At 43.8% G+C, this 22,895-nt stretch overlaps 2 protein-coding genes across 11 annotated transcripts in view; one reads left to right on the forward strand and one right to left on the reverse strand.

Annotated features, from left to right (window-relative positions):
* LOC137765065 (nuclear body protein SP140-like) overlaps positions 1–937 on the reverse strand; it is a 76,465-nt gene extending 75,528 nt beyond the window's left edge. For 5 of the 6 annotated variants that reach the window (XM_068544266.1, XM_068544261.1, XM_068544265.1 and 2 more), the window contains exon 1: positions 831–937. The gene's annotated coding sequence lies outside the window, so the exon portion shown is untranslated. The remainder of the gene's footprint in view (positions 1–830) is intronic. The other variant, XM_068544262.1, reaches the window with a different exon arrangement.
* The window catches only part of SP110 (SP110 nuclear body protein), a 42,858-nt gene continuing 20,890 nt past the window's right edge, over positions 928–22,895 (forward strand). For 3 of the 5 annotated variants that reach the window (XM_068544267.1, XM_068544269.1, XM_068544270.1), the window contains exons 1-12: positions 970–1,078; positions 3,399–3,546; positions 5,162–5,330; positions 7,860–8,126; positions 9,549–9,632; positions 11,562–11,639; positions 13,473–13,541; positions 15,507–15,656; positions 17,430–17,516; positions 18,584–18,637; positions 21,045–21,110; positions 22,619–22,768. In XM_068544267.1, the coding sequence (XP_068400368.1) occupies positions 3,409–3,546; positions 5,162–5,330; positions 7,860–8,126; positions 9,549–9,632; positions 11,562–11,639; positions 13,473–13,541; positions 15,507–15,656; positions 17,430–17,516; positions 18,584–18,637; positions 21,045–21,110; positions 22,619–22,768 (1,312 nt within the window). In that variant the 5' untranslated portion in view covers positions 970–1,078; positions 3,399–3,408. Of the gene's footprint in view, positions 1,079–3,398; positions 3,547–5,161; positions 5,331–7,859; positions 8,127–9,548; positions 9,633–11,561; positions 11,640–13,472; positions 13,542–15,506; positions 15,657–17,429; positions 17,517–18,583; positions 18,638–21,044; positions 21,111–22,618; positions 22,769–22,895 lie in introns of all 5 variants that reach the window. The other 2 variants (XM_068544271.1, XM_068544268.1) reach the window with 2 other exon arrangements.

Here is a 22,895-nt window from a genome sequence, read left to right on the forward strand (position 1 = left end):
TGCACACTTAAGTTGAATGCATTTATACTTCAAAAAAATTGAGCTCTTGCCCGTGTAGGTTAGCCTTAGTTTCAAGGATTCTTGGACCCTAGAACTGTGTTCCCCATCTTTTTTTCTGAGGGATAGGACACCTTATAGGTGTCCTGGTGGGGGAACCCATGGATCAAATACATTTGAGAATCATTGATTTAAATAAAGTTAAACAGATTTCTACATTAAAGGGTTTCTCACAGACCCTACATGCCAACGCACATAAGAAATCTTTAATCGGATGTATAGAGGGGGCATTTCCTGCTTCTCCGCAGTGGCTGCCCTAGAGTCTTCTCCTGGCCCTGGCTCTGCCCTAGATCCAATTTCCACACACTTCCAGCTCCCAGCTGCCAGCCTGGCTCCGACACACTTTCCTGCCTGGAGTTCTGCTGCCTGCCACTGCATGATTTCAGCTTATATTCAGGTTTCCTTTGATTTCAATTTTCTTTGGTAATAATTTTATCCTGACAGAGTACAGGCATTTCCGAGTCACCGCACCTCCCCTTTTTTAGTTTGTTTTTTTAAGTTTGATGATTTCTAGTAAATTTATTCAGTTGTGTAACAATCACCATCACCACAATTCAGTTTAGGTTCATTTTCATCACCCCGAAAAGTACAGAAGGAGGACGGGTCCTGGGGAAATAAAAGTGGGTAAGGAGGCAAATAGATGGTGGATTCCCAGTTCCCGGGGACCCTGGGGCTGGACCCTATGCCTCCTTCCCTTTGTATCCACCTCCCCAGGATGGGCCCGATAGGCAGCAACCCCCGCCCCCGACCCCCAAATGCCCTGGGAAACTCACGAGTTTCCGGAGGTGGAGGGAGGCTGCAGGCACCGCGTGCGGCCTTGCCTTTAGCTCTGCGCGGTCTGCCCAGTTACTTTCACTTTCCTTTCCTCAGAAGCCTGGCCCTCACCGTGTGTGGCAAAGCACAGACTTCCTGTTTCGCCCACTGGTATCTCCCTGCCCTTCTCGCAGTCTCCCAGGAGCCATCCCCAGGCAGCCCCTGGACCCGGAAGGGGGCAGGAACAGCTAGCAATCTCAGCATCCAGGTGGGTTTTCTTCTCGGCTGCTTTATTCACTTTTGGTGATTGGCTTTTACAGTTAATGTCCTGGCAGCAGCTGCAGGGTGAAACTCAACAGTTTAAACTGTGAGGCTCTTTCTTTGTTAAATAATGTTTTCCAAAGAGGTAGAGAGGGGATATGGGATTTTTATAGGAGACTGTTAAAAAGAAGACGGATGAAGAGGGGGAGCAAACACACAGTTCAGTTCTTTTTTCCCTAAATTCTAGCCTGTTATTGTGGATGGAACTTGAGATTTGCTCTGTACCTTCCTTGTCCATGCAGAGTGATCCTGCACTCTGCCCCAAAAGGGCAACTCATTCATTGTTCATTGTACAAGTGACTAGAGGTAGTTGGGAAGCCAGTGGGAAAGAGAAAATAAGGAGAGTACATTTAATTTCCTCTAGAGTGTATTAACTTTTTAATATCTTTTCTTTAAGCACATTCATGATAATTTTCTTGAAATAAATTCCCAGAAGCGGAATTTAGGACTCAAGGGAATACATATTTTAGAGTTTTTGGTACTGATTACTAAGTTAACCTCCAGAAAGTTTGGCCCTATTTACATCTTCACCAGGACTGTCTGTGATTATTGCTATTATTTTTCTCTTGACCAATTTGATAGGCAAACGTTATTAAATTATTTTTGTTTGCACTGTTCCGACTACTAGTGAGTTACCATGCTTTTTACATATTCATTGTGCATTTGACTCAATTGCCTGTTTATGTCTTTTGCTTTGTTTTTCGTACTGAATGTTTCACTTTGCCTATTCATTTTTCAGACCCCTTTACATAATACAAACCTGAATGCTCATATATAAGACATGGTAAAATGCACTGGCGAGAAGTGGGACTTTGGTCAGATGAGCTCTGCCTGGCCACCAAATACCTCGGGCTAGTTACCTAACCTCTCTGTGCTTCATGTTCATCCTTGGCAATCATAACAGATGAAGAATGAGGGTTATGGAGGATGTTCTATTCTGAATGCTGTAGTATAATTAGTCATCCAGGGCCCCTTCCTCTTCTTAGCACGTGATCATTCTGCTGTTTTCTGGCTCTGTGCTGATCTTTGCAATATCCTTCCCCTACGCAGATGGTGAACGGTGGATTCCTTTCCCACCTGTTCTCTATCTTCTAGGATTTCATCACAACTATAGACCCCCTATGGCATCTTCTCTTGTTTTCTAGTACTGTTGTGGATGATTGTTTTTTACAATGTATATTTTTTTCTGTTAAACTTAAGTATTTGGGAATGAGGAGAAAGAGACAGGGGTACTCAATCTGCCACTGGGATTAAATCCCTAGAAATAGTCATTAATTAACAGTTCAACTTTTTCTTCGACACAAAGTGAAGTTGGAAAAATGGGATCCATGTTTGTTTTGTTTTTAAAAAAAATCTCTAGATGATCGAATTTTTTGTTAGTGACTCCTTTTTCTTGACAATTTGTCAAGAATATCACAGGTACATTTTCTTCCTATTATAACTTATCGATATTTTCTCATGGCCTACAAATGGTCAAATGTTGTAATGTCGCATGGGCATGGGAAAAGACATGTCTGTTCTGAGATGTGAAATTGATACATAAAATAAATCAGTCAAGTCACCTTTGCTAATCATGCCTTTCACATCCTTCGTGTTCTTATTTATGTCAGGCCTGTTTGTGTGTCAGAGACTGTAGGTGGTTTAATAAAGTTTCTAAATATTATCAGATTTCCATCTTCCTACTCGTCTTTGAGCGTTCCCTTTTGTGTGAGCGTTGCTAGTGTATACTTAAACTGAGTCCCGGCAATCTTGGTTTACTCAGTTCAATGTAGCCACAGACCATAGTACTTAAGACTACACACCTGGAACCAGAAAATTGGAATTCGTCCCTCTCTACCACTTCCAAGTTTTGCAACTTAGGGCGAGTTATTAAACCTCTCTATTTCTCAGCGTCCTTGACAATATAAATAGGTGCAATCCAAACTGAAAGGGTTTTGTGAAGATCAAATAAGTTACTGCATGTGAAACTCTTAGTACACAGTCTGGCATGCAGGAAGCACACGGTAAATAGTAGCTCTGTTTAGTACCAGCAGCCCCTTCGGGATTTCAGTGTCACATTGTTGGTCACTTTCAGCTTCTGTTGTTGCTGGGCATTGTCACTGCTTCCTATACCCATGAGTCTTTTTGGCAGATGTGGCTTTTCAGATTGCTGAGGGATGCCTTTGGGACCAGAATGCCTGTCTCGAGATGCCTGTACAACACGGAGAGCAGCTCCCCTAACTCCTCAAAGTCTTTGCTTCTCTTTTTTTCTTGTGCCTCTTCCGTAGGAGATTCACCATGACCAGGGCCTTGAAAGAGGCTCTTCTACAGCACTTTATACATCAGAAGCTGGAGATTGCTTATGCCATAAACAAGCCATTTCCCTTCTTCGAAGGCCTCCGAGACAACTTCTTCATCACCGAGAGCCTGTACCAGGTAAGTCACATTGACCGCTTTGCCATGGCAACCCAGCCCCCACCAAGAATGCCGGATCATTGAGGTCTCAAACTACAACACCCCAGGGCTTCTAGAATTTGGAAGTTCCAGACAAAAATGGTCATTACCAGGGAAAGAAGGTGTCCAGGGTAGGTGACCTTACACCAGATGGCTTAAAACAAGGAAATGTGTTCTCTCACAGTTCTGGAGGCTAGAAGTCCAAACTCAAGGTGTTGGCTGGGTAGATTCCTTCTTGAGACTCTGAGAGACAGTCCATTCCCTGACTTTCTCCTGTCTTCTGGTGGTGCCAGCAATCCGTGGTAAACCTGGTTCACAGAAACATCACTTAACTCGCTGTTTCCATCTCTACACTGCCTTCTCCTCTCTGTGTCTTCTCCCTCTCTCTTCTCTTACAAGGACACTCGTCACTGTGATTTAGGGCCCACCGTAATCCAGGATGGTCTCATCTCAAGATCCTTAACTTAATTACATCTGCAAAGACCCTTTTTCCAAATAAGGTCACTTTCACAGGTTTCAAGCGGACATATCTTTGGATATGAGGAGGCACCATTCAACCCACTAAGGGTACCATCCCAACGCTTACGAGCTTGTGACCCACAGTCCATTCTGATGTGAAGCAAGACAGGCAGTGGGAGATATGGCTATGTGGACAAAAATGGCACTCTTTTCATATAATTTTGGTTGTTTAAAGCATTTCCTGAGCCCCAAGCCCAGAAAAATGCTAGCACTGGTAGAACAATCTTCCCCCAGTCTTGGCCTGGTTGGATCCAACCCTTTTTCAGATCATAACTCAGATGTCACTCCTCAGAGAGGGTCCTTGGCCCACTCATCTAATTAAGACCCCCTCGTTATTCTTCCCCATAGCAATCCATGCTTTCCCTTCGTAACACTGCTATCAATAGGAATTGAGTATTTTTAAAATTTGTGTTTATTATTTAACGCCCATCTTCTCCACCTGACAGTGCCCCTCCCCCAACACGGGTAGCACCATGTTGGTCTTATCTGTTGCTAGGTACCCTAGGATGAGCTCACAGAGCCTAGTCATTTCTCAATAAGTATTTTGTAGTTGATTCTCTCCTGCCATGTTTCTCCTTTTGGCCAACCTCTCATCAGGAGGACTTCTCTGATTTCCCATGTAGGCCATTTCAAGTCCAAGAGAGAAGGAAAGAGAGAGCAGAGGCTAACAAGCAATCCACAGAATTGCCACTTGTGACCAACTCTTAGGTCCATTGCTGAAGAGTCCTGCCCAAAGCCTTGGAGAATTACACAGTAGCAGCCTTTGACTCCACTTTCCTTCCTTAACATTTCTCTCTTCCCTCAAATATACCTAAAATAAGGTTCACAGGAGCCTTAATTTTCAAGAATGCTGAATTCCTGTGACTAACCATCCAAATATATATGAAGCTCCAAAAGTAAACATGTGGAACTGTGATTTCTCTATGTTAGAGAATTTGACTATTGACATTTTGCACAAAATTCCTTCTTAAGAGAGCAAAATCACTTTCTCACCAGAGCTTAGAAAACCACAAGTGTGTAATAAATCTCCATTCCATTTTATAATCATTTATAATAATCCTTTACTCCGCTTTTTAAGGAATCTCTGGAAGCCTGTAGAAATCTGGTCCCTTTATCCAGGGTCGTGTACAACATCCTCACTCAACTGGAGAATACGTTTAGTCTGTCATTTCTGGAGTTGTTGTTCAGCCGAATAAACCTGAGTGAATACCCCAACTTGACGACGACTCTCAAGAGCTTCAAAAGGGGTATGAGGCTTCTTGAATAACTTTGGGGCTATAGAAACATGATAGAAGTTGCTACGCTAAAAGTTTGGGCTGGTTTTCTGCCTTGTGGAATATGCACTTGAACTGCCCACTTTCTCTTTGGGAAGAGATGGACCATTCTCTCTCACGAGTGTGGCAGGAAAAGCAGCCCCTGGCCCTGGTTCTTTAAGATGAATTTCTAGAGGACACAAATATTTCTGTCTTACCTGTTCTATGAGTTGGGGGGAAATTGTACAATTTAGCATACTGGACAGTCTCTAGGGAAGGGAATGCATAAAGTGACAGAGACCAAGTCTGGCAGAGGGACAAGGAGAGTTAGAGAGGAAGAGAAATGGATAGGGATGGATAATAATAAGTATCTTTTTTTTTTGAAGTATGGTTGCTATACAATGTTGTGTTAGTCTCAGGTGTACAGCAAAGTGACTCAGCCATATATATATATATATATATATATATATATATATATATATATATTTATATTTATATTTATATTTATATTTATATTTATATTCTTTTTCAGATTCTTTTCCATTATAGATTATTATAAGATATTGAATATAGTTCCCTGTGCTACACAGTAGGTCCTTGTTGTTGTTTGTTTTGGTTTGGTTTGGATTGGGGTTTTTATTGTTTGTTTGTTTTTGGAGTGCTTACTATGTGCCAGGCATTATCCCAAGCACTTTATATGATTATCTTATGTCATCTTTAAAACAATCCTATGAAGTCGTTATTATCCCCATATGACACATAAGGAAATTAAGGCTCAGAATAACTTTCCCAAAGTTACTTGTCTGTTAAGTGCAGAGCCAAGAGTCCTACTTGGGTCTCCTAATTCCAGGTTCCAAGATTATGATCACTATTTTAAACGAGGACAGCTGGAGGGCAGATTGTAAAGCTAGAGGAGGGAAGAAAGGTAGCTAAAGAGGAAGGAAGGGGAATTGTGGACATAGAGGTAGAAAGAGAGGGTATGAGAAAGAAGTAGAGAATGAAGTTCCTTGAGAAAGAGAAAGGGCTGCATAAGTAAAGGAGTATAAAAAGAGCAATGACATTGCTGGGAAGAAAGTAGCAAGAGTGGGCTTTCCTGGTGGCGCAGTGGTTGAGAATCTGCCTGCCAATGCAGGGGACACGGGTTCGAGCCCTGGTCTGGGAAGATCCCACATGCCACGGAGCAACTGGGCCCGTGAGCCACAATTACTGAGCCTGCGCATCTGGAGCCTGTGCTCCGCAACAAGAGAGGCCGCGATGGTGAGAGGCCCGCGCACCGCGATGAAGAGTGGTCCCCACTTGCCGCAACTAGAGAAAGCCCTCACACAGAAACGAAGACTCAACACAGTCATAAATAAATAAATAAAAGAACGTGAATGTCTTTAAAAAAAAAAAAAAGAAAGTAGCAAGAGTAAGAGGAGCAGGCAGTGAAATCACTTAGTTTAGTCAAAGTACGTGGTTCATTTATCTGAGAACAACAAGGGAAGGACCAGTAGATCACACTGAATTGTGACAGTCTTATTAGTGGAGTCACCACTGTTGACAGCTCTTCATCTGGTCTTTGACATTTTCCCATTAAGAGGCTCCTCCTCAAAGGGAGAAATGATTCCTTGAGCTAAAGGAGCAGCAAAAGAGAAGAATCCTTCCCCAGGCAGGCACAGCTGCACGTGGGCCTGAGCTCTTGGCAGGATCAGGGCAGTGCTGGGAGAAATATGTGCTCAAAGGCCAGGCTAAGTAAATCTAAGAGTCAGAGGGACCCACACACTGATAGTTACCTCCAACCCACCCCACACCCCCGGCCTGGCTGAGCTCAAGCATCTTTCTGGATCCAACTCTGTGCTTTTGTTCTGGGACCCTCTCCAAAATCTGGCCTTACTTTCCTTTTTTTGTTCACTGGTTGAGACAACTTTACTTCTGAAATAAATAGAGTAGAATCATAAAAGAAACCCGACCCTGGCCTTGCAGGGGAACGGCATGCAGAAAGCCCAGGGCCTGGGGTATTGGGGATGGGAGAGAAGTTTGGTGTGGCCAGATCACAGGGTGCAAGGCAAGAAAGCATGGAAACGGAGTCTGCAGAAATGAGCAGAAACCAGAATATAGAGGTCCTAATGCACTGTGCGAAGGAATTTATATTGTCTCTTATTTGCTCCAGGGAGATGTGAGATATTTATTTCTTAAAACAAGGATGACATTTAACATTATAGCATTGTACGTAATTGTCTAAATTCTGAAGCCAAAACTAAAGAAAATAAATCCCTGGGTACGAAGTCAATCTCAACTTCACGTGTGAAACCACTTTGGTATGAGATCAGAGGTGAGAAGCAGTTGTTATAGCACTAAATGTTCAAATCAAAGAAAGAAAATCTAAAGGGGCCACAAATGGACGAAGGTGATGATGATTCAGTTCTGCGCACCTGTGAGAGAGTGAAGACTCCACGCCCTTGTCCTATTGAACGTCAAGTATAAAGAAATCCCCTTCTCCAAATAATTCCGAGGTACTAATGTGTGATCCTTCGCCAATCCCAGTTGTCATTTCCAACGGAGGGTGGAGCAGAATCACAACGATTCCTCTCGAAGCCGCAGCCAACCCAGCAGGAAGGAGCTCCCCCTGGGCACTGCTGCCGCTGCCCACCTGCCAACACCCCCCACTGAGCCTCCCGCCCTGCTCACCCAGTGTCAGCGAGCCCGGAGCACATGTCCAGCCCAGCGCTGAGATCCTGCACGAGCAGCCCAGCCCTGCTGGCCTCACCGTGGCTCTCCCCGGAATCATCCAGGAAGGAAGGCTCGCTCCAGGTGAGAAACAGACCCTGTCCAACACCTGTGCAGCCCCAGCCTAGGGTGCCTGTGGCCCTAGAACCTCAGGGTCCTGTCTTTTTGATCTACTCCTTCCCATGCACGCACCACCATACACAACTCTTTCCAAGAAGGGTGGTGGGCACTGCCAGGGGCCTGGGTAAGCCCCAGAGCCCAGAAGACCTGCTTCTCACCCCTAGAAGAGCCCAACCCTCTGCCCTTTGGCCCTTGGTACTCTGCCCGCCCCTGACATTTTTTCCGCTCTCCTCCCTGACACCCTGTCCCTGTAACCTGTGATTTTTCTTCTTGTCTTCAATGACCAATGACAACTTGACATCCCAAATAAGTGATGAAAATTCACAAGAGACACCCAAGCTACCCTGTCCCTGTTCAGGCAGTGTTGCTTGGGGCCGATTTGCCCAGCTCAAGGTGGCTGTGAAGGGAGGACACACACCTACAAGCCAAGAGGGCTGTGGCAGGAGCCCCAGGAAAAAGAACTGGGAGTGACAAGGAAAAAAACGAGAGGGGGGCCGACGCACCAACACGGCTCAGGACCTCTTGTCAGGGATGCCACCACAGCCACTTTGATGCTGTCACGTCCAAGAGCCCTGTCAAACCAACACTCAAAACACACTGTTCTGAACTGAAAAGTAACTTGTGCAACACACCCACCCTCAGTGCTTACCGACTGCTCACCCTCTGATTACAGGGACCTTTCAGTTTCAACCATATTCATTTTTATATGGTTTGGAGGTTATTGAAATTATTAGAAAAGATGATAAAATGTTTAAAGGTTGCTGGACCTGATTAGCTTCAAAAATTGTGTCATTTATCTCCCCCAACCATCAGGATAAAGGACTTTGATTACATTAAATGTAACTGTGGAATACTATTGGCCGCTGTCAAAAGTGGTATCATGGGTTCTGAGCTCTCCAATACCGAGAATAAAGGGCCCTGTTTGGTCCAGATGTTTTCTCCACCCATCTAAAAAATACCATCCAAATAAGGTTAGCATAACCCCAAAGCCAATAACAATGGAAGAGTCCATCTTCTAGATTTTCAAAGGAAAAAAAAAAGTGTCTGCGTTATTAAATTAGTAAGTGACTGATTGAAATGAAACGATTGGGGAATTCCCTGGCAGTCCAGTGGTTAAGACTTGGCGCTTTCACTGCAATGGGCCCAGGTTTGATCCCTTTTTGGGGAACTAAGATTCCGCAAGCCACACAACACAGCCAAAAAAGAAAAAGAAAGAAAGAAAGGAAATAATTGTTCCCTGGCCTCCTCTCCCCGACCCTCGAGGGGCCTTGGTGTTTGGTTGGCCCATCATTTTTACCTGCTGGAATAGATCGTTCTTGTTCCTCCCACTTCTGGTTCCTGCTCTTGGGTCCTCGGATCTGAAATTCCTTTTCTCCCTCTGCTCAGTGTCCAGTGACAACCTGATCCCCCAAATAAAAGATAAAGAAGACACTCAAGAGATGTCCTGCGCTCCATCAGGCCCCGTGCCAGGTAATCTTGATTTGGACAACTTAGGCTCACCTTAGCTTTCGCATCTCCCACGAGGAGAAGCCATTTGGATCATCCAGGCACGGGCTTCTCCTCTCCGCTCTCCATCACCAACTTGGCCCAGAACCTGCTGCTCAGCCCGTCCTCAGGAGCTTGGAAAGGGAGAGAGAGTCCCTGGGGAGGGCGAGGGAGACAGGTCTGGGAAAGGTGGACCAGGAGACGGCACTGAGGGCGAGGGACAGGAGCCCCATTAGTACTTGCCCAGCTGAAGCCAAATCCAGCCTCTATACCCAGACATCGAATTATATCTCGGAGACAGGGTTTTGGGTGAAGCAGAAAAGAATAGTTTTATTGCTTTGCCAGGCAAAGGGGGCCACAGCAGGTTAGTGCCCTCAAAACTGTGTGTCCCAACTTGGAGGGGGTAGTGAGAAGTTTCATAGTAATAGTTCAAAGGGGGCGTGATCAGCTCGTGGACCTTCTTCTGATTGGTTGGTGGGGAGGTAAGTGGGAGTCAGCATCATCAATCTTCTGGCTTCAACCGGTCTGGGGTCTACGTGCTTGTGGGCAACATCCCGTTAACTTCTTCCACCTGGTGGGGGTTTCAGTATCTGCAAAACAGCTCAAAGCTACTCTTATGCGTGTCCCTTGAGGGGGAACCAGGACCCTGCCCCAAGGCTGCACTATTGTTTCTTTCACCCGGTCCTCCCTTGTCTCCACATCCCCTCCCTTCCCTAATTAGCATCTGTTTGAACCTGCTGGTTGGAACTCAGGGAAGGTCATGGAGGCTGAATGAAGTCTATTTCCTATAATCAAGAAATGGGGGACACAGAAAGGCTTTTGTGCCCAGGAGCCCCACAGTGTCCTGCTCAGTATCATGACCTGGACCCCAAACACCACTAAGGGGTCTGCAGAGGGAGAACATTCATCTGCCAGGAGGCAATGTGGTGGGAACCCTGGGGAAAGGACAAGGGGCTGAGTCATGGCAGGACTATTAGACTCAGCCACTCTCTGAGGCCACTTCAAGAAGGTAAAGGTCCAAACTGCTGCACCAAAATGCAAAGCGAACAAAAACACTGAATTGGTGCTCCAGACATGGATGGTCCTCCTTCCCAGCCCTCACCCTGACTGGGGGAACTTTCACATTCAACCCTCATCATTTTTACATCATTTGGATTTTTAAGATATTTAAATAATTTGAAATGAAATAAATCATTTTTAAAGTCTAACGACTGCTTGCTAGCTGCCTCAGTTAGCTATTGCTATGTAAGATGGAATTTGAGACAGATCTCACAGCTTTGTGTAAACAAGGAAGTGACTGCCTTTTGTGAGGTGGGTCTTTATCTGTCATGGCTTCAAGTCCTTCTGTCTTTCTTCGTGCAGCAAAAGCTAGAGGGACTTTGTATATTCTTGCTGCTAGCAAGTGCTGGCAAGTACAAGCTGACCCCTGCTTTCTTCGACAGCAAATAGGTGAAAATACATAGGGCACTTAACCTCCTTCACTATTTCTCAAGATGAAATAATCACAGATGCAGCAGTTTAGAAAGATCACATCACAGACACCTGAGCAATAGCATGTACTTTTCATATGGCAAAAGCATTCATCCTCATTGTGGCCGTCAGAATTCAAGACCACCACGCACACTAGCTGCTGAGAGCCTTTGTACTTCTCTTCCACTGAGAAAGGGAAACCTTTCTAAAGGGCTCAAACTGAGCCCTCCTCTGCGAAGCGGTTGTTCCCTGGTTCACTGTGATAATCACACAGGTAGCAGTAATCACAAGTTGATCAAACCAAGGCAGAGCCCGGGAACCCTGGCGAGTCCCCGGACCTGTGCTGTAGGTGCTCTCCACCCTCTGGCTCTCCCACCAATCTCCCTCAGCACTTTCTCGTCAGCCTGTTCTGAGTTCTAAAGTGAATTATATATTTTTTGTCAGTGATAAGAGACGATGCTGCTGAACCAAGTGACCCAAAGGAGCTCCAGGAGGCATCCAGGGCACCTCCCAGCAAGAAAGGTAAGGATTGCCTTTCTCCTGAAGATCTCAGGAGGGTGAATTTGGAGCTGCATCTTATCATAAGCACCCACTAGGTGATTATAGTCATCGTGCCCAATACAGTTTGTTTCCCATTCACTGCGTCTTCCTCTAAGGCCTTCATGAAAATTATAGGGAAACGAGAAGGCACTTAGGGCCATTGAAATATGCACCCATCGGAACTGTTTGTTCTGAAATCATCGAGGTCTCCCACACACACGACTTCTTATAGGGTTAGTCGCACTTCCCTCTTTAACTGAAAGTTGGTTCCCCAAGAGGACTCTGCTTCCTCTTAAGACATGGCTGCATATTTTCTGCTGCCGCTCACCCCGTGGCTGAAGGCAGGTTGGATGCCACCCCTTGCTACACACTGCCCCACCCGGCCCCTTGCTCCCCATTCCCTCCTTTGAGGCTTAGCCATTCAAGTGAAATGCTCACTCCCTTTTCATCACTATCATCTGTTGACTTCCCCACTGCTCCCTGGAAGAACTCAAGGCTGACTTAGAGTCCTTCTGTCACTTCAGGTCCTGCCATCATCCGGGACATCTTCAAGGTACATGTGGATAACAGACCCATCCAATATTCTGACCTCTCAAATCCTTCTTCTGCTTATTTCCAGTGACCTTTTCTCCCCACCCATTCTTGCCCTCCCGAACCCAAAGGTGATCCACAGGCCTTTTCATCATTTAAACCTGGCTCAACTTCCCAATAGTTAATTTGAGATTTCCTTTTTTTTTTTTTTTTGACACTTAATGCTTGAAATTTGCTCCTTCTATAACTATTGTTCAACTTCTGATCTCTCCTTCTCAGCCCAATCTATAAAAATGAATTCAAAAATATCCCTCCCTGATTTCTTCCTTACAATTTGTTTCCTCTGCAGCTGTCCTTCAGTCTCATCTGGGTGACCAGTCCACTGGCCTTTCTCTTCTCCAGTCCATCATCTGCATTTCTTTCATGACCCTTCTTACCAGTTCAGAGTTGAAGAGCCATCGTTTCAGTGACCTTCTGCTATCTTCACCTGCCTTGCCTCTCTGTCTTTTCCTAGAACTCTCTGGCAGATGTTCGAGGAAACTATTGTCTGCTTCCCGCACACTTCCCGCATTTGAAATCAGGCACTGCTGGGGAGAGGCACACAGCTGAGCAGTGCGTACCCACTGTGTCTTCATGATTCCAGCACAAATGATCCCTCCACACGGCGTCACAGCTCCACTTCCTGTGACAATCCTTTCAAACCTTGAGCAATTGTTTTCAAACCTCTGATGCCTCACTGCCCCCTTTTTTGCATAACAGATGACCTTTCCTCCTGTTTCATAGAAAAAATCAGATGGGAGTTCCATCACTTCCTGCTCCCACCCTGCAAACCCCAACTGCATCTTTCCTTTCCTTTCCAGTTCCTTCTTTTTCTCCAAGGCAATCCTTCCACCTCTTCTGACAGTATCCATGGTCCCTTCTCTTCCCCAAGAATTCAGCATCTCCCTCTCACAAGGACATTCATTCAGCCAATGCCCAAGCCTATCACAGTTCATAAAAGGAACTTTCTCTTGATCCTCATCTCACTTCAGCAGCCTCCATAGCTCTCCCCTCCGTTTCACAACCAAACTTCTAGAAATGAGTTACCTAAACTTATTGTCTCCATTTCTTCACTTCTCTCTCTCCTCTGCCACTTTAGAATTTCAGCATCACCTAAGGTCACCAATGGCCTCCTGACCACTGTGGTTTGAGGACCCAAAGTTAAAGCTAAAAATTGTTGACATATGAGGTTAGTAGATCAATGTTTGTAGCTAATAAAAGATGATCTGTATCTTTTCTTTTTAGGAAAGAAGAGAAAAAGAAATATCTGGTTAACCTCAAAGAAGAGACGCCAGAAGAAAAGCCTCCCGAGAGGTAAGATGAGAGCACCAGAGGGGGCTGGAGGCTAGAGACAGTTCACACTTGTCAGCCAAGATGTGGGAGGTGGGATTTTATTCTAAATGCAGTGGGGAGCCACTGAAGAGATCTAATCAGTGAAGTGACGTGATCCAATTTTAAACGGCGAGACCAATATTGGTGTTACATAAAGAATGAATTGGAAATAGAAAAGAATGGAAAGAGGGCAACCCCTTGGGGGGGCAGGTGCCATGGGAGTTGATAGTAGCCTGGTTTCAGATCTGGCAGCGGAGATAGAAGAAGAGGGTCTACTCAAGATTAGTTGAAGGTAGATTTGATGAGACTTGGTAAATTGGAAGCTGAGGATGAGAGAGAGAAATCAAGCCTTGCTCTTCAATTTCTGGCTTAAGTGGCTGGGTGAATGGTGATGCCGTTGCTGAGAAAGAATGCAAATATATTGGGAGGAAATTTTTAGAATTCAATTTTTGACCTGCTCGTTTCTAGATTTGTGCTAACCTTCTATGCACGTGTGCCAGGTATGTGCTTTGTCAAGTACTGTGAGGCTCTGAGATATTACCCCCTCTTGCAGAGTGATGTTCTTCATATATATGAATATTGCAGAAACACAAAGCACCTGGGTCAGGGAAAAGAATTCTTTACTGATGTTCACAACCAGCTCAACACGGCAGCATTTTTCCCCCACACGCAGACCCACAGGCTCGAGAAGAGAGCTGATGAAATCTTTCTGTGTGAGTGGCAGATTATACCCTATAGACACAGGAGAAAGAATGATGGATTTTCTGCCCTGTTTACATACAGGACAAGGACAGCCATGCTCTCCTCCTGAAAAGAGAAAAAATTTTTTTTGCTGCTTTGCGATAAGACTGAAAAGATCCAGGTCCTCACCCTAATTTGGGAGAATTTAAATGCCTCTTTCCAAGAGGCAGAGAAACCCCAGGTGTCTCCAGCTTTTACTAAAGACGTCTGCAAGTTCTGGGCTTCATCCCCTTTGACATGTAAATACCTAGGGATAGAGTGCTCCAGTATCCCTGGTACTTTGGCACTTAACCTAGGAACCTAGCCCTGGCTGTAACCCTTTGGCCATGTCAGGAGATGAGAAGTTTTATTACCTTTTTGGATTAAACAGCAATTAACTAGCTACAGATTTATTTTCTGTGGTATATGAAAAGTGAAATAATTCTAGAGGAAGTGAAAGCAAACATCCCCTATCTTTATACTGTATACACTTTTGTGTCTCAGGAGGCTCAGGCTTTTTACAGAAGCACTGAGAAATCAAGGAAACTTAATTTCCCCACAGCATGCCAATTTGGCACACTCAATAAAAAATCTGGTCCAAAGATACAAATATAAAATTCATTGGCAGAATAAAGGGAGAAGAGAACCCTAACGCTAACACCCACCCCCCTCACCTCCTGGCATTGCAAATCCTGTAGGTCCCAGCCTCACTCCCCATTGCAGGGCCCCTGCCTCTCAATTCTTTGATACCTTGCACTTTCCCTACTAGAGGCACCCAGGGACCCCTGGATCTCTCCTGTCTCCTGTATCACACACAGGCCCTAGGGAACCTGGAAAAGTGCTTTACAAGACTCCTCCTCTGCTGCAACAGACCATCTGGCCATGTTTACTTGGATGTGGCACTTTCTGGCAGCAGGGGTCTCAAGCCAGGAAACAGGAAATCAGCCCCAGTGCTCTGGGATTCCCCCAAATTTATCTGATTGATTTCAAAAGGTTGCACAGAGAGTGAGAGCAGATGGTGAGTCTGGGGGCGGGGGAGGGGGAAAGAAAGGTGTACACAAGAAAAAATATATAATTACAGAGAAATCGCAGGAGAAAAGTGAGGCACAGGGGTATAGAGATCTCAAAGTGAGGGGGCTGGAAGTGTGAGAAGGAGGTCACTGTTGGGGGAGGAGGAGGGCCACTGGGACCCCGACGAAAACTACTCACAGATCACTGTTTGGCCAGGGGCAGCCTTACCTGGGCATGGAACCCAAAAGACGCTCCAAGTGGCAGAGCAGGTGACTCACAGGGAGGACGACTCAACCAGGAACACAAAGGTCACGACAAGAGCAAAAAAGAGAAGGACAGAATGTGCCCAAACGCCTGCACCAGAGGGTAAGGCTGGTGATGGAATTTGTCATCTGAATGCTCAGCGTGGGAGGGTCTCTCCTGCAGCCCACAATCAACCAATTACCTACTACCATAAATAACATATTTTTATGAAAAATAAATATATTTTTCAAATAAAAAAATTAGGTGAGTGGTATCATTGTACATTTTTGCAAATCTCTTTAATGTCTACCTTAATCAAAGATGGCTGGATTCTTCAAAAAAAAAAAACATTTTTTCACTCTCTTTTCCATGTGCTTCCTTAATATTTTTGTATATATCTTCATTGTATTATATTGAAAGCTGAGAGGGAACATTTTTAATAGCATCAATCTATATCTTGTTAACAATTGCTTTCTATTTTTAAAGGTTCTTTTGAAATTTTTTTCTTTTTTTTAATTGAAATATGTTTGATGTACAGTATTATGTTAATTTCAGGTACACTATATAGTGGTTTGACATTTGCATACACCGTGAAATGATTACCACAATAAGTCTAGTAAGAATCTGTCCCCATACAAAGTTATTACAATATAATTGACCTTATTTCTTATGCTGGATATTATATCCCCATAGCTTATTTATTTTATAACTGGATGTTTGTTTTGGGTTGGCCAAAAAGTTTGTTCAGGTATTTCCTTAACATCTTACAGGAAACCCGAACAAACTATTTGGCCAGCCCAATACCTCTTAATCTCCTTTACCTATTCCCTGCTCCCCCACCTCCACCATCAAGGACAGCTGGGCTCTTATCCCTGCTTCTGTATTCAGTCAGTTGTGATTTGTTGCTTTGGTTGAAGCATAGGAAGAAAATCCAGCCTCACACAGATCTGTAGCTGAAAAAGGTGGAGTATTTCAACAGTCTTTTGAGATATCTGTGGATATTCACTTTTGATACTACACCAAAACTCAACAAGGGATAGTTTCTTAAAGGTTAGTTGTAACATAGAGTCTGAGACCATATACTCTGTTGTAATAAAATGTCTTATGCTATCTTGTGTTTTGAGTGGATCTTCTACTCATGCCAGATTTTATAATATCATAAATAATTAGAAAATTTTGGTTCACTTAACTTTACAGTGAGCTTGCAACTCAAACAATCACTTGAGTATTAGTCTTGAGACAACATGGTACTTCAAGATGCAGCAAACTGCTTTACATGTTCTACCCAGTTTTTTACATATGCTATTAAAAAGATGTGTCCTTAAGGGTAGAAATTTAATTAAATTAATAATTTTAACTGTTTCATCAAGAACATTCTTAAATGAAACTGGCTTTTTTTTTCCATGTTGAGTAAGTGGTAGTGAAGAATGCAATGCCACCTTCTAAGGTTTGGGGACATTGCTTTGATTTGTACTGAGGCACCAGCATTTTTACCTGCCTTGGCTCTTGCTTCATCTGTGCAAAAGTCAACATAGCAAAAAAAGGCAAAGAACATCTAATTATAAAAACAATTCTGACCTTGAATATCTCCTGAAAGTGTTGCCGGGACTCCCCGAAACCTCTGGTCCAGGGGCTCAGATGACTGCCCCCCACTGGACATTCCATTAGTGGAGGGACCACTGCTGACCAGCCTTGCTCTACTCCTCGCCTGAGTGGCAGACAGGACCAGCGGTAGAATTATTCTCAGGAGGTAGTCGCAGGGTCTCATCAGGACTGGAACCTCCAGCCTTCAGCCCCAGAGTGTGCAAGGTCCTTCCTGGGTCTCTGGGAGATTCTGCAGGGACTTTCCAGAGGGCATTTACTGAGATATAAGATGAATGTTGCTTCTTTTTTCAGAGGTCAGTGATGGCACTTCAGAGATGCATGAAGGAAAGAGACCCCAGGAGCCACCCAGCACACCACCAAGACTCACCCACGGTAAAGGTGAGGGATTGCAAGTCTCTCAGTATGGTCATCAGGAGCCCAAACTTAGAGCTGTTTTACTCTGAGTCAGAGTTTCTCAGCCATTTTTTCATTATCACTGCTCCAGGGAGCCCATTTAGATATTTTTTTCTAATCATGAACCCTACCCCCCAGGATATTTCAATACCACAAGTATACTATATATCCATTTCTGTACTGGATATATTTATTTGTGCTTTATACATAAAAAGAGTAAGTTTTTTTCACGCCCAAGAACCAATTCTGGGGCAACTTACCACTGCCAAGTATTCATGCTCTAAGTATATTCATGGTACTTTATTGCAGTGCCAAGCCATCCAGGTTTTCCTAAGATCCCAATCTCCATGTTTCTCACATGACCTTTCTGTGAAAATTGAAATGAGAACAGCTGATCATAAACACAAATGTAATACTATGACTGAGCCCGAGCTTCTGACATTGTTGCGGGCAAACGCTGGACAAATGGTGCACGTTAATTCACTCCTCACCGTGGCTACTGTTACTCACATTGTTACTGTTATCCTCGGAGGGGAAAGAAAAGCAGAGCATTCTTCTGTTTGCTGGTAGTTCAGTCACTGTGTCACATCTTCACAGAACTCCCACAGAACAAATGTGACTTTCAAATGACAAATATCTCATTATTGTCAGAAAGAATGAATTACATTTGACCATATTAAAATACAAACTATCATTTTTAACAAGTTTTTCCTGCATTACACTGACTCATACAATGTATATTTCTAATTTTATCCTGAATAATATATTTTATTTTTACAACCACCTTTGGAGAAAGTTGAATGATTTATTCAAATTTGAGATGTAAAGGATTAATGGGTTTTCCCAAGATCCTGTGGATAAAGGCTGGCTGGCACAGGACTAGCATCTTGGTGCCTAGAACCTTCTTCAGGAGCCATCATCCTCCTTTATAATGAAAGGTATAGAATTAATACTGTCAAAGCTTTACCAACTCAGTATTGTCTGAAATGAATGTGGTCACAAAACGTAAAGATTGTTTATTTAAAAATCACTTTCTTTCTCATACCTTCTAGATCCCATGGATAAGGGAAGCAAACTGCCTTTGGGAAAATCTCCTGAGGAAAAACGTAAGTGTAAAGAACTTATTTGGTCTCTATTAGCGTGGGTTTGATATTATTTTTATTGGTTTTTATGCCCTTCAGGCTACAAAAGACATCTAAGCCAGAAAAAGATGTGTGCTTTTTTACAGATGTGTGCTTTTTTCAACATAGAAATTTTTTCATACTATAAAAGCAATATGCTGTAGCCTTTGAAATTAGCTTGCTGTGTGTGACAGAAAACCACATCATCCCCCCAAAAATAGTGGCTGAAATTAGAGAGCTTATTTCTCTCTCGTACAGAAGTAGGTGGTCAGGGCTGGTGCCATACGCAGCTCATTCTGGCTGTTGCTCCCTCATCCTCAGCATGCAGTATCCCCTTCACTGGGGTCCAGCCAGCAAGTGTGCATTCCATCCAAAGGAAAGAGGCAAGGTCAAGGAGAGGCATGCCTCCTCCCCCGAAGGACACTATCTGTATGTTGCATTTAGTAATTCTGTTACCATTTCATTGCCAGGACTAGTTACATGGTCACACCTGACTGCAAAGGAGGCTGGGTAATGCAGTCTTTATTTTAGAAGGACAAGTATCCAGCTCGAAATCAGCAGCTTTATTACTAAGGAAAAGGAAAGAACGGAGAAAGAGGAACAACCAGCCCTGCACACTGTGTGGTGGGCGGTACTACCACTCTCCACTATTTCCGGTTCTCCTCCCCTTCCCAGACACTTGGAAAGCTGCATTTCCCAGCTCCTTGCAGGAGACAGCGCCATGATACTAGTTCTGACCGAGGAGCTGGTGAGATGGGTGTCACTCCTGAGTCAAAACGCACGAGATACTGCTTAGCTCTTCACACTTTCTTCCCCTGATTGTAGAAGTGTGTGGAAGAGGGAGGTCGCAAAAGGCCAAGCAGTGTGGATCTCAGCACCACTCATAGCGGACAGCTGCCCTGGAGACCCCCTCCACGTCCTGCAGAGAACTCTGCATGACAGAGAAATACACTGTTGTATGTTAAGCCACCAAGATCTGGTTTTGCTTGTACTGTAGCATAGCCTCTCCTGCCCTGCCGGATACAATGTTCCTCATAAAATCTGCAAACGGTACAGAAAGTTATTAATCAGGAATTTAAATACCTATTTAATCTCCTTCCCCCACCTTATTTTTATACCTTACAAAAACACATACATTCTCATATATGTGTATTCTTTATATGTATACATTCTTTATGTATATATATACATGCTCATACTACATAGTCTATCCTATAAACACTTTTAAACACTTTTTTCATCATTGTGTGATTAACAATTTGTTTCAATAATAACCTGTTGGTAGTAAGTTAGGCTATATCCAATTGTTATCCGAAAATAGAAATCATATTGTGTGTGTTGGTATCTTTGCACACTTGTCCAATAATTTCCTCAGAATTAATTTCTGAATGCGAGATTACTTGGTTAGAGTCTGTATATCTTAAATTTCATATTTGTTACCAAACTGTTCTCCAGAAAATGTATTTGTTTACATTTCCTTTAATAACACACGAGTGTTCATTAACTACATCCTCATCAACCCAGACATGATAAAACTTTTTAAAAGTTTGGGTATAATTAAAACTAAACAATGCATTGTCAGGGGATTATTGGTGGTCTAAAGATGCTTTTTAGGGACGTCCCTGGCAGTCCAGTGGTTAAGACTTCGCTTTCCAGTGCAGGGGGTGCAGGTTCGATCCCTTGTCGGGGAGCTAAGATCCCACATGCCTCGGGGCAAAAAAAACCCTAAAACATAAAACAGAAGCAATATTGTAACAAATTGAACAAAGACGTTAAAAAAATGGTCCACATAAAAAAAAACTGTAAAAAAAAGACACTTTTAAAATAAATGTGTCATTTGTATTTCCTCTTACAGCACTTCCAATTTATGCTTTTTGCCCACTTTCCTAGTGTACTATTCATCTTTTGCTTTATCTATTAAGGGCAGTAACCCCCTAATGTTACATATATTGCAGTTTTCCCCTTTTTTGTTTTAATATTGTGTGGATGTTTTTTGAAGTATGTGCATTTAAATTTTTTAAGCAGTCAAATTTGTTCATCTTTTACGTTTACAATTTGGGTCCTTGGCTAAGGACCTTCCTTCTTTGGCTAAGAAGATCTTTTATATCTATGGCTTATAACAATCTCTCTCTATATTTTCTTCTAGTCTTGAAAAAACTGGTTATTAATTAGAAAATGATATATTTTAATTTTAATAATTTAGTATATCTCTATTACTTCTTTATTCAATCCTTTTTCATTTCCGAGTACTTTCTTCACATAGGTCTCCTGGTTTTCTTGCCTCCCCAAAGTGATGGGAAGATAGAAAAAATTTTACTTAAAAAGCATTGATGTTTCAAGCTTATAGATCAATATATATAGCCATAAGAGCTGATTTTCTTTTCTGTTTTAGGAAGGAAGAGAAAAATACATAGCTGGTCAAGTTCAAAAAAAAGACAGAAAAAAAGTCTCCCAAGAGGTAAGCAAGACGGGTGAAGTCGTCATTCCCGTGGTATTCATCAGGGTTCTTCTCTCCAGCCACACGGCCACCCGGGTGTCACTAGAGCACGGCCAGCCCCATCTCGACCCCTAGGTCATCCCATCAAAGGCTCCTCCTCACAAAAGGAGAACCATGTTGATTCCAACAGGCTTCTTTTCTCTTATCATTGGGAAGGAATGGGGTGGAGGTGAACAGGAGGCATCCGTCAGTTTTGAGATTAGGACTGTGTCCAGTGCAAGTTCAGAGCCAGGAAGAATAGACAAAGCAAACCTGAATGTGCAGGCAGGATTCGGACTCCCAATCCCAAACTGGAGTTAGATTTGTTGTCACGGAGTGTTCAAAACCACCTGAAGCGATGCTTAGCATGCATTGACTCCATGCATGAAAATCATGTTATTTGCAGTACAAGAAACAAAAATGTATGTAAGTCTGCCTTCTTCTGGATCCTCTGCTTTATTCCTTTTTGTGCTCATCACCTTTTCTCCTTCTCCTCTGCGTTCTCTTCCTCTTCGCCTTCCCCTCTCCTTTCTCCTTCTTTTTGCTTTAGTTCAAGGTGTGCCAGTTGGTGGGGATTCCCTTGGATTTCCAGCCCTTGAATGGAGCACCCTGAGAGGGAATCTCCTGTCAGCCCCCAAACATGAATCATGACATGCGTTCCACTGCTTTGGACATTCCCCAAATTTTTCTGTTTGTTTCCAACACCCCTCAATCTTGGGGTTTGACCTGGGAGGGGACTAGGACCTCCTTGAATCGCCCTTCTCCTCCTCTTGTCACTTTCTCTCAGTCCCCAGCGCCACTGTCTCCTTGTCATATGCTGAGTTCTCTCCACCAGCGACTTCTAGGAAAACTTGACATTCAGACCTCTAAGCTTCTCCTGTGGGTATATAAAGGTAATTTTTGAAGCAAAGAAATCTCTTTCACTCTCAACAAATTTGTGTTTCAAGATTTAGTGTAGCATCTCCAAAACGGCCTCAGCTGAGCGGTTTCTTCTCAGATCTAACCAGCATCTATCCCTTCCCCGAAATTTATTGATTTAATAATTAGGGAACCCTGGACATTACAATTTATAAGGGTGAAAAATACATAATTTGAATATTTTCTAAAATATGCTGCCTGTTACACATTCATTCCACAGAGATGAATTGAGCTGAGGGGTGTGCTGGCACATGTCCTAGGTTCTGAGGACTCAGCAGTGAGCAAAACAGAAAAATCCCTACCCTCATGGAGCTTAGATTCTCACTGATACACATGTAATTAATAGTCAGAAAGAGAAGTTGAAGGGGGAAAAGAGAAACAGGAGTTTGGGGGAGAAAGAAAGATACCCACAAGAGAAGAGAGGAGTAACTATGGAGAAATAGCAAGATAAAAGTGAGGCAGTGGGTACAGAGATCTCAAAGTGGGGGGACTCGGAGTGTGAGAAGATTCGGGGAGGAGGAGGGCCACTGGGACCCCAAGTAAAACTCTTTGCAAATCGCTCTTTGGCCCAGGGTCAGCCTTACCTGGACGCAGAACCCAAGAGAGGCTCCAAGGGGTGGACCAGGTGACTGAAAGGAAGGACGGCTCAACCAGAAGTTCGAAGGTCATGACACAGGCCCAGAAAGCAAGGGCTGAACGTGCCCAAAAGCCTGCACCAGAGAGTAAGGCTGGCGATGGAATTTGTCACCTGAATGCTCAGTGTGGGAGGGGCTCCCGTGGAGCAGACACGGGGTGACGGTGACGCAGAGGCGTAAAGTTACTAGTAGAAGGAGGGAGGGGGCGGACGAA

This window comes from Eschrichtius robustus, chromosome 5 (assembly GCF_028021215.1).
Source record: "Eschrichtius robustus isolate mEscRob2 chromosome 5, mEscRob2.pri, whole genome shotgun sequence".
Taxonomy (NCBI): Eukaryota; Metazoa; Chordata; class Mammalia; order Artiodactyla; family Eschrichtiidae; genus Eschrichtius; species Eschrichtius robustus.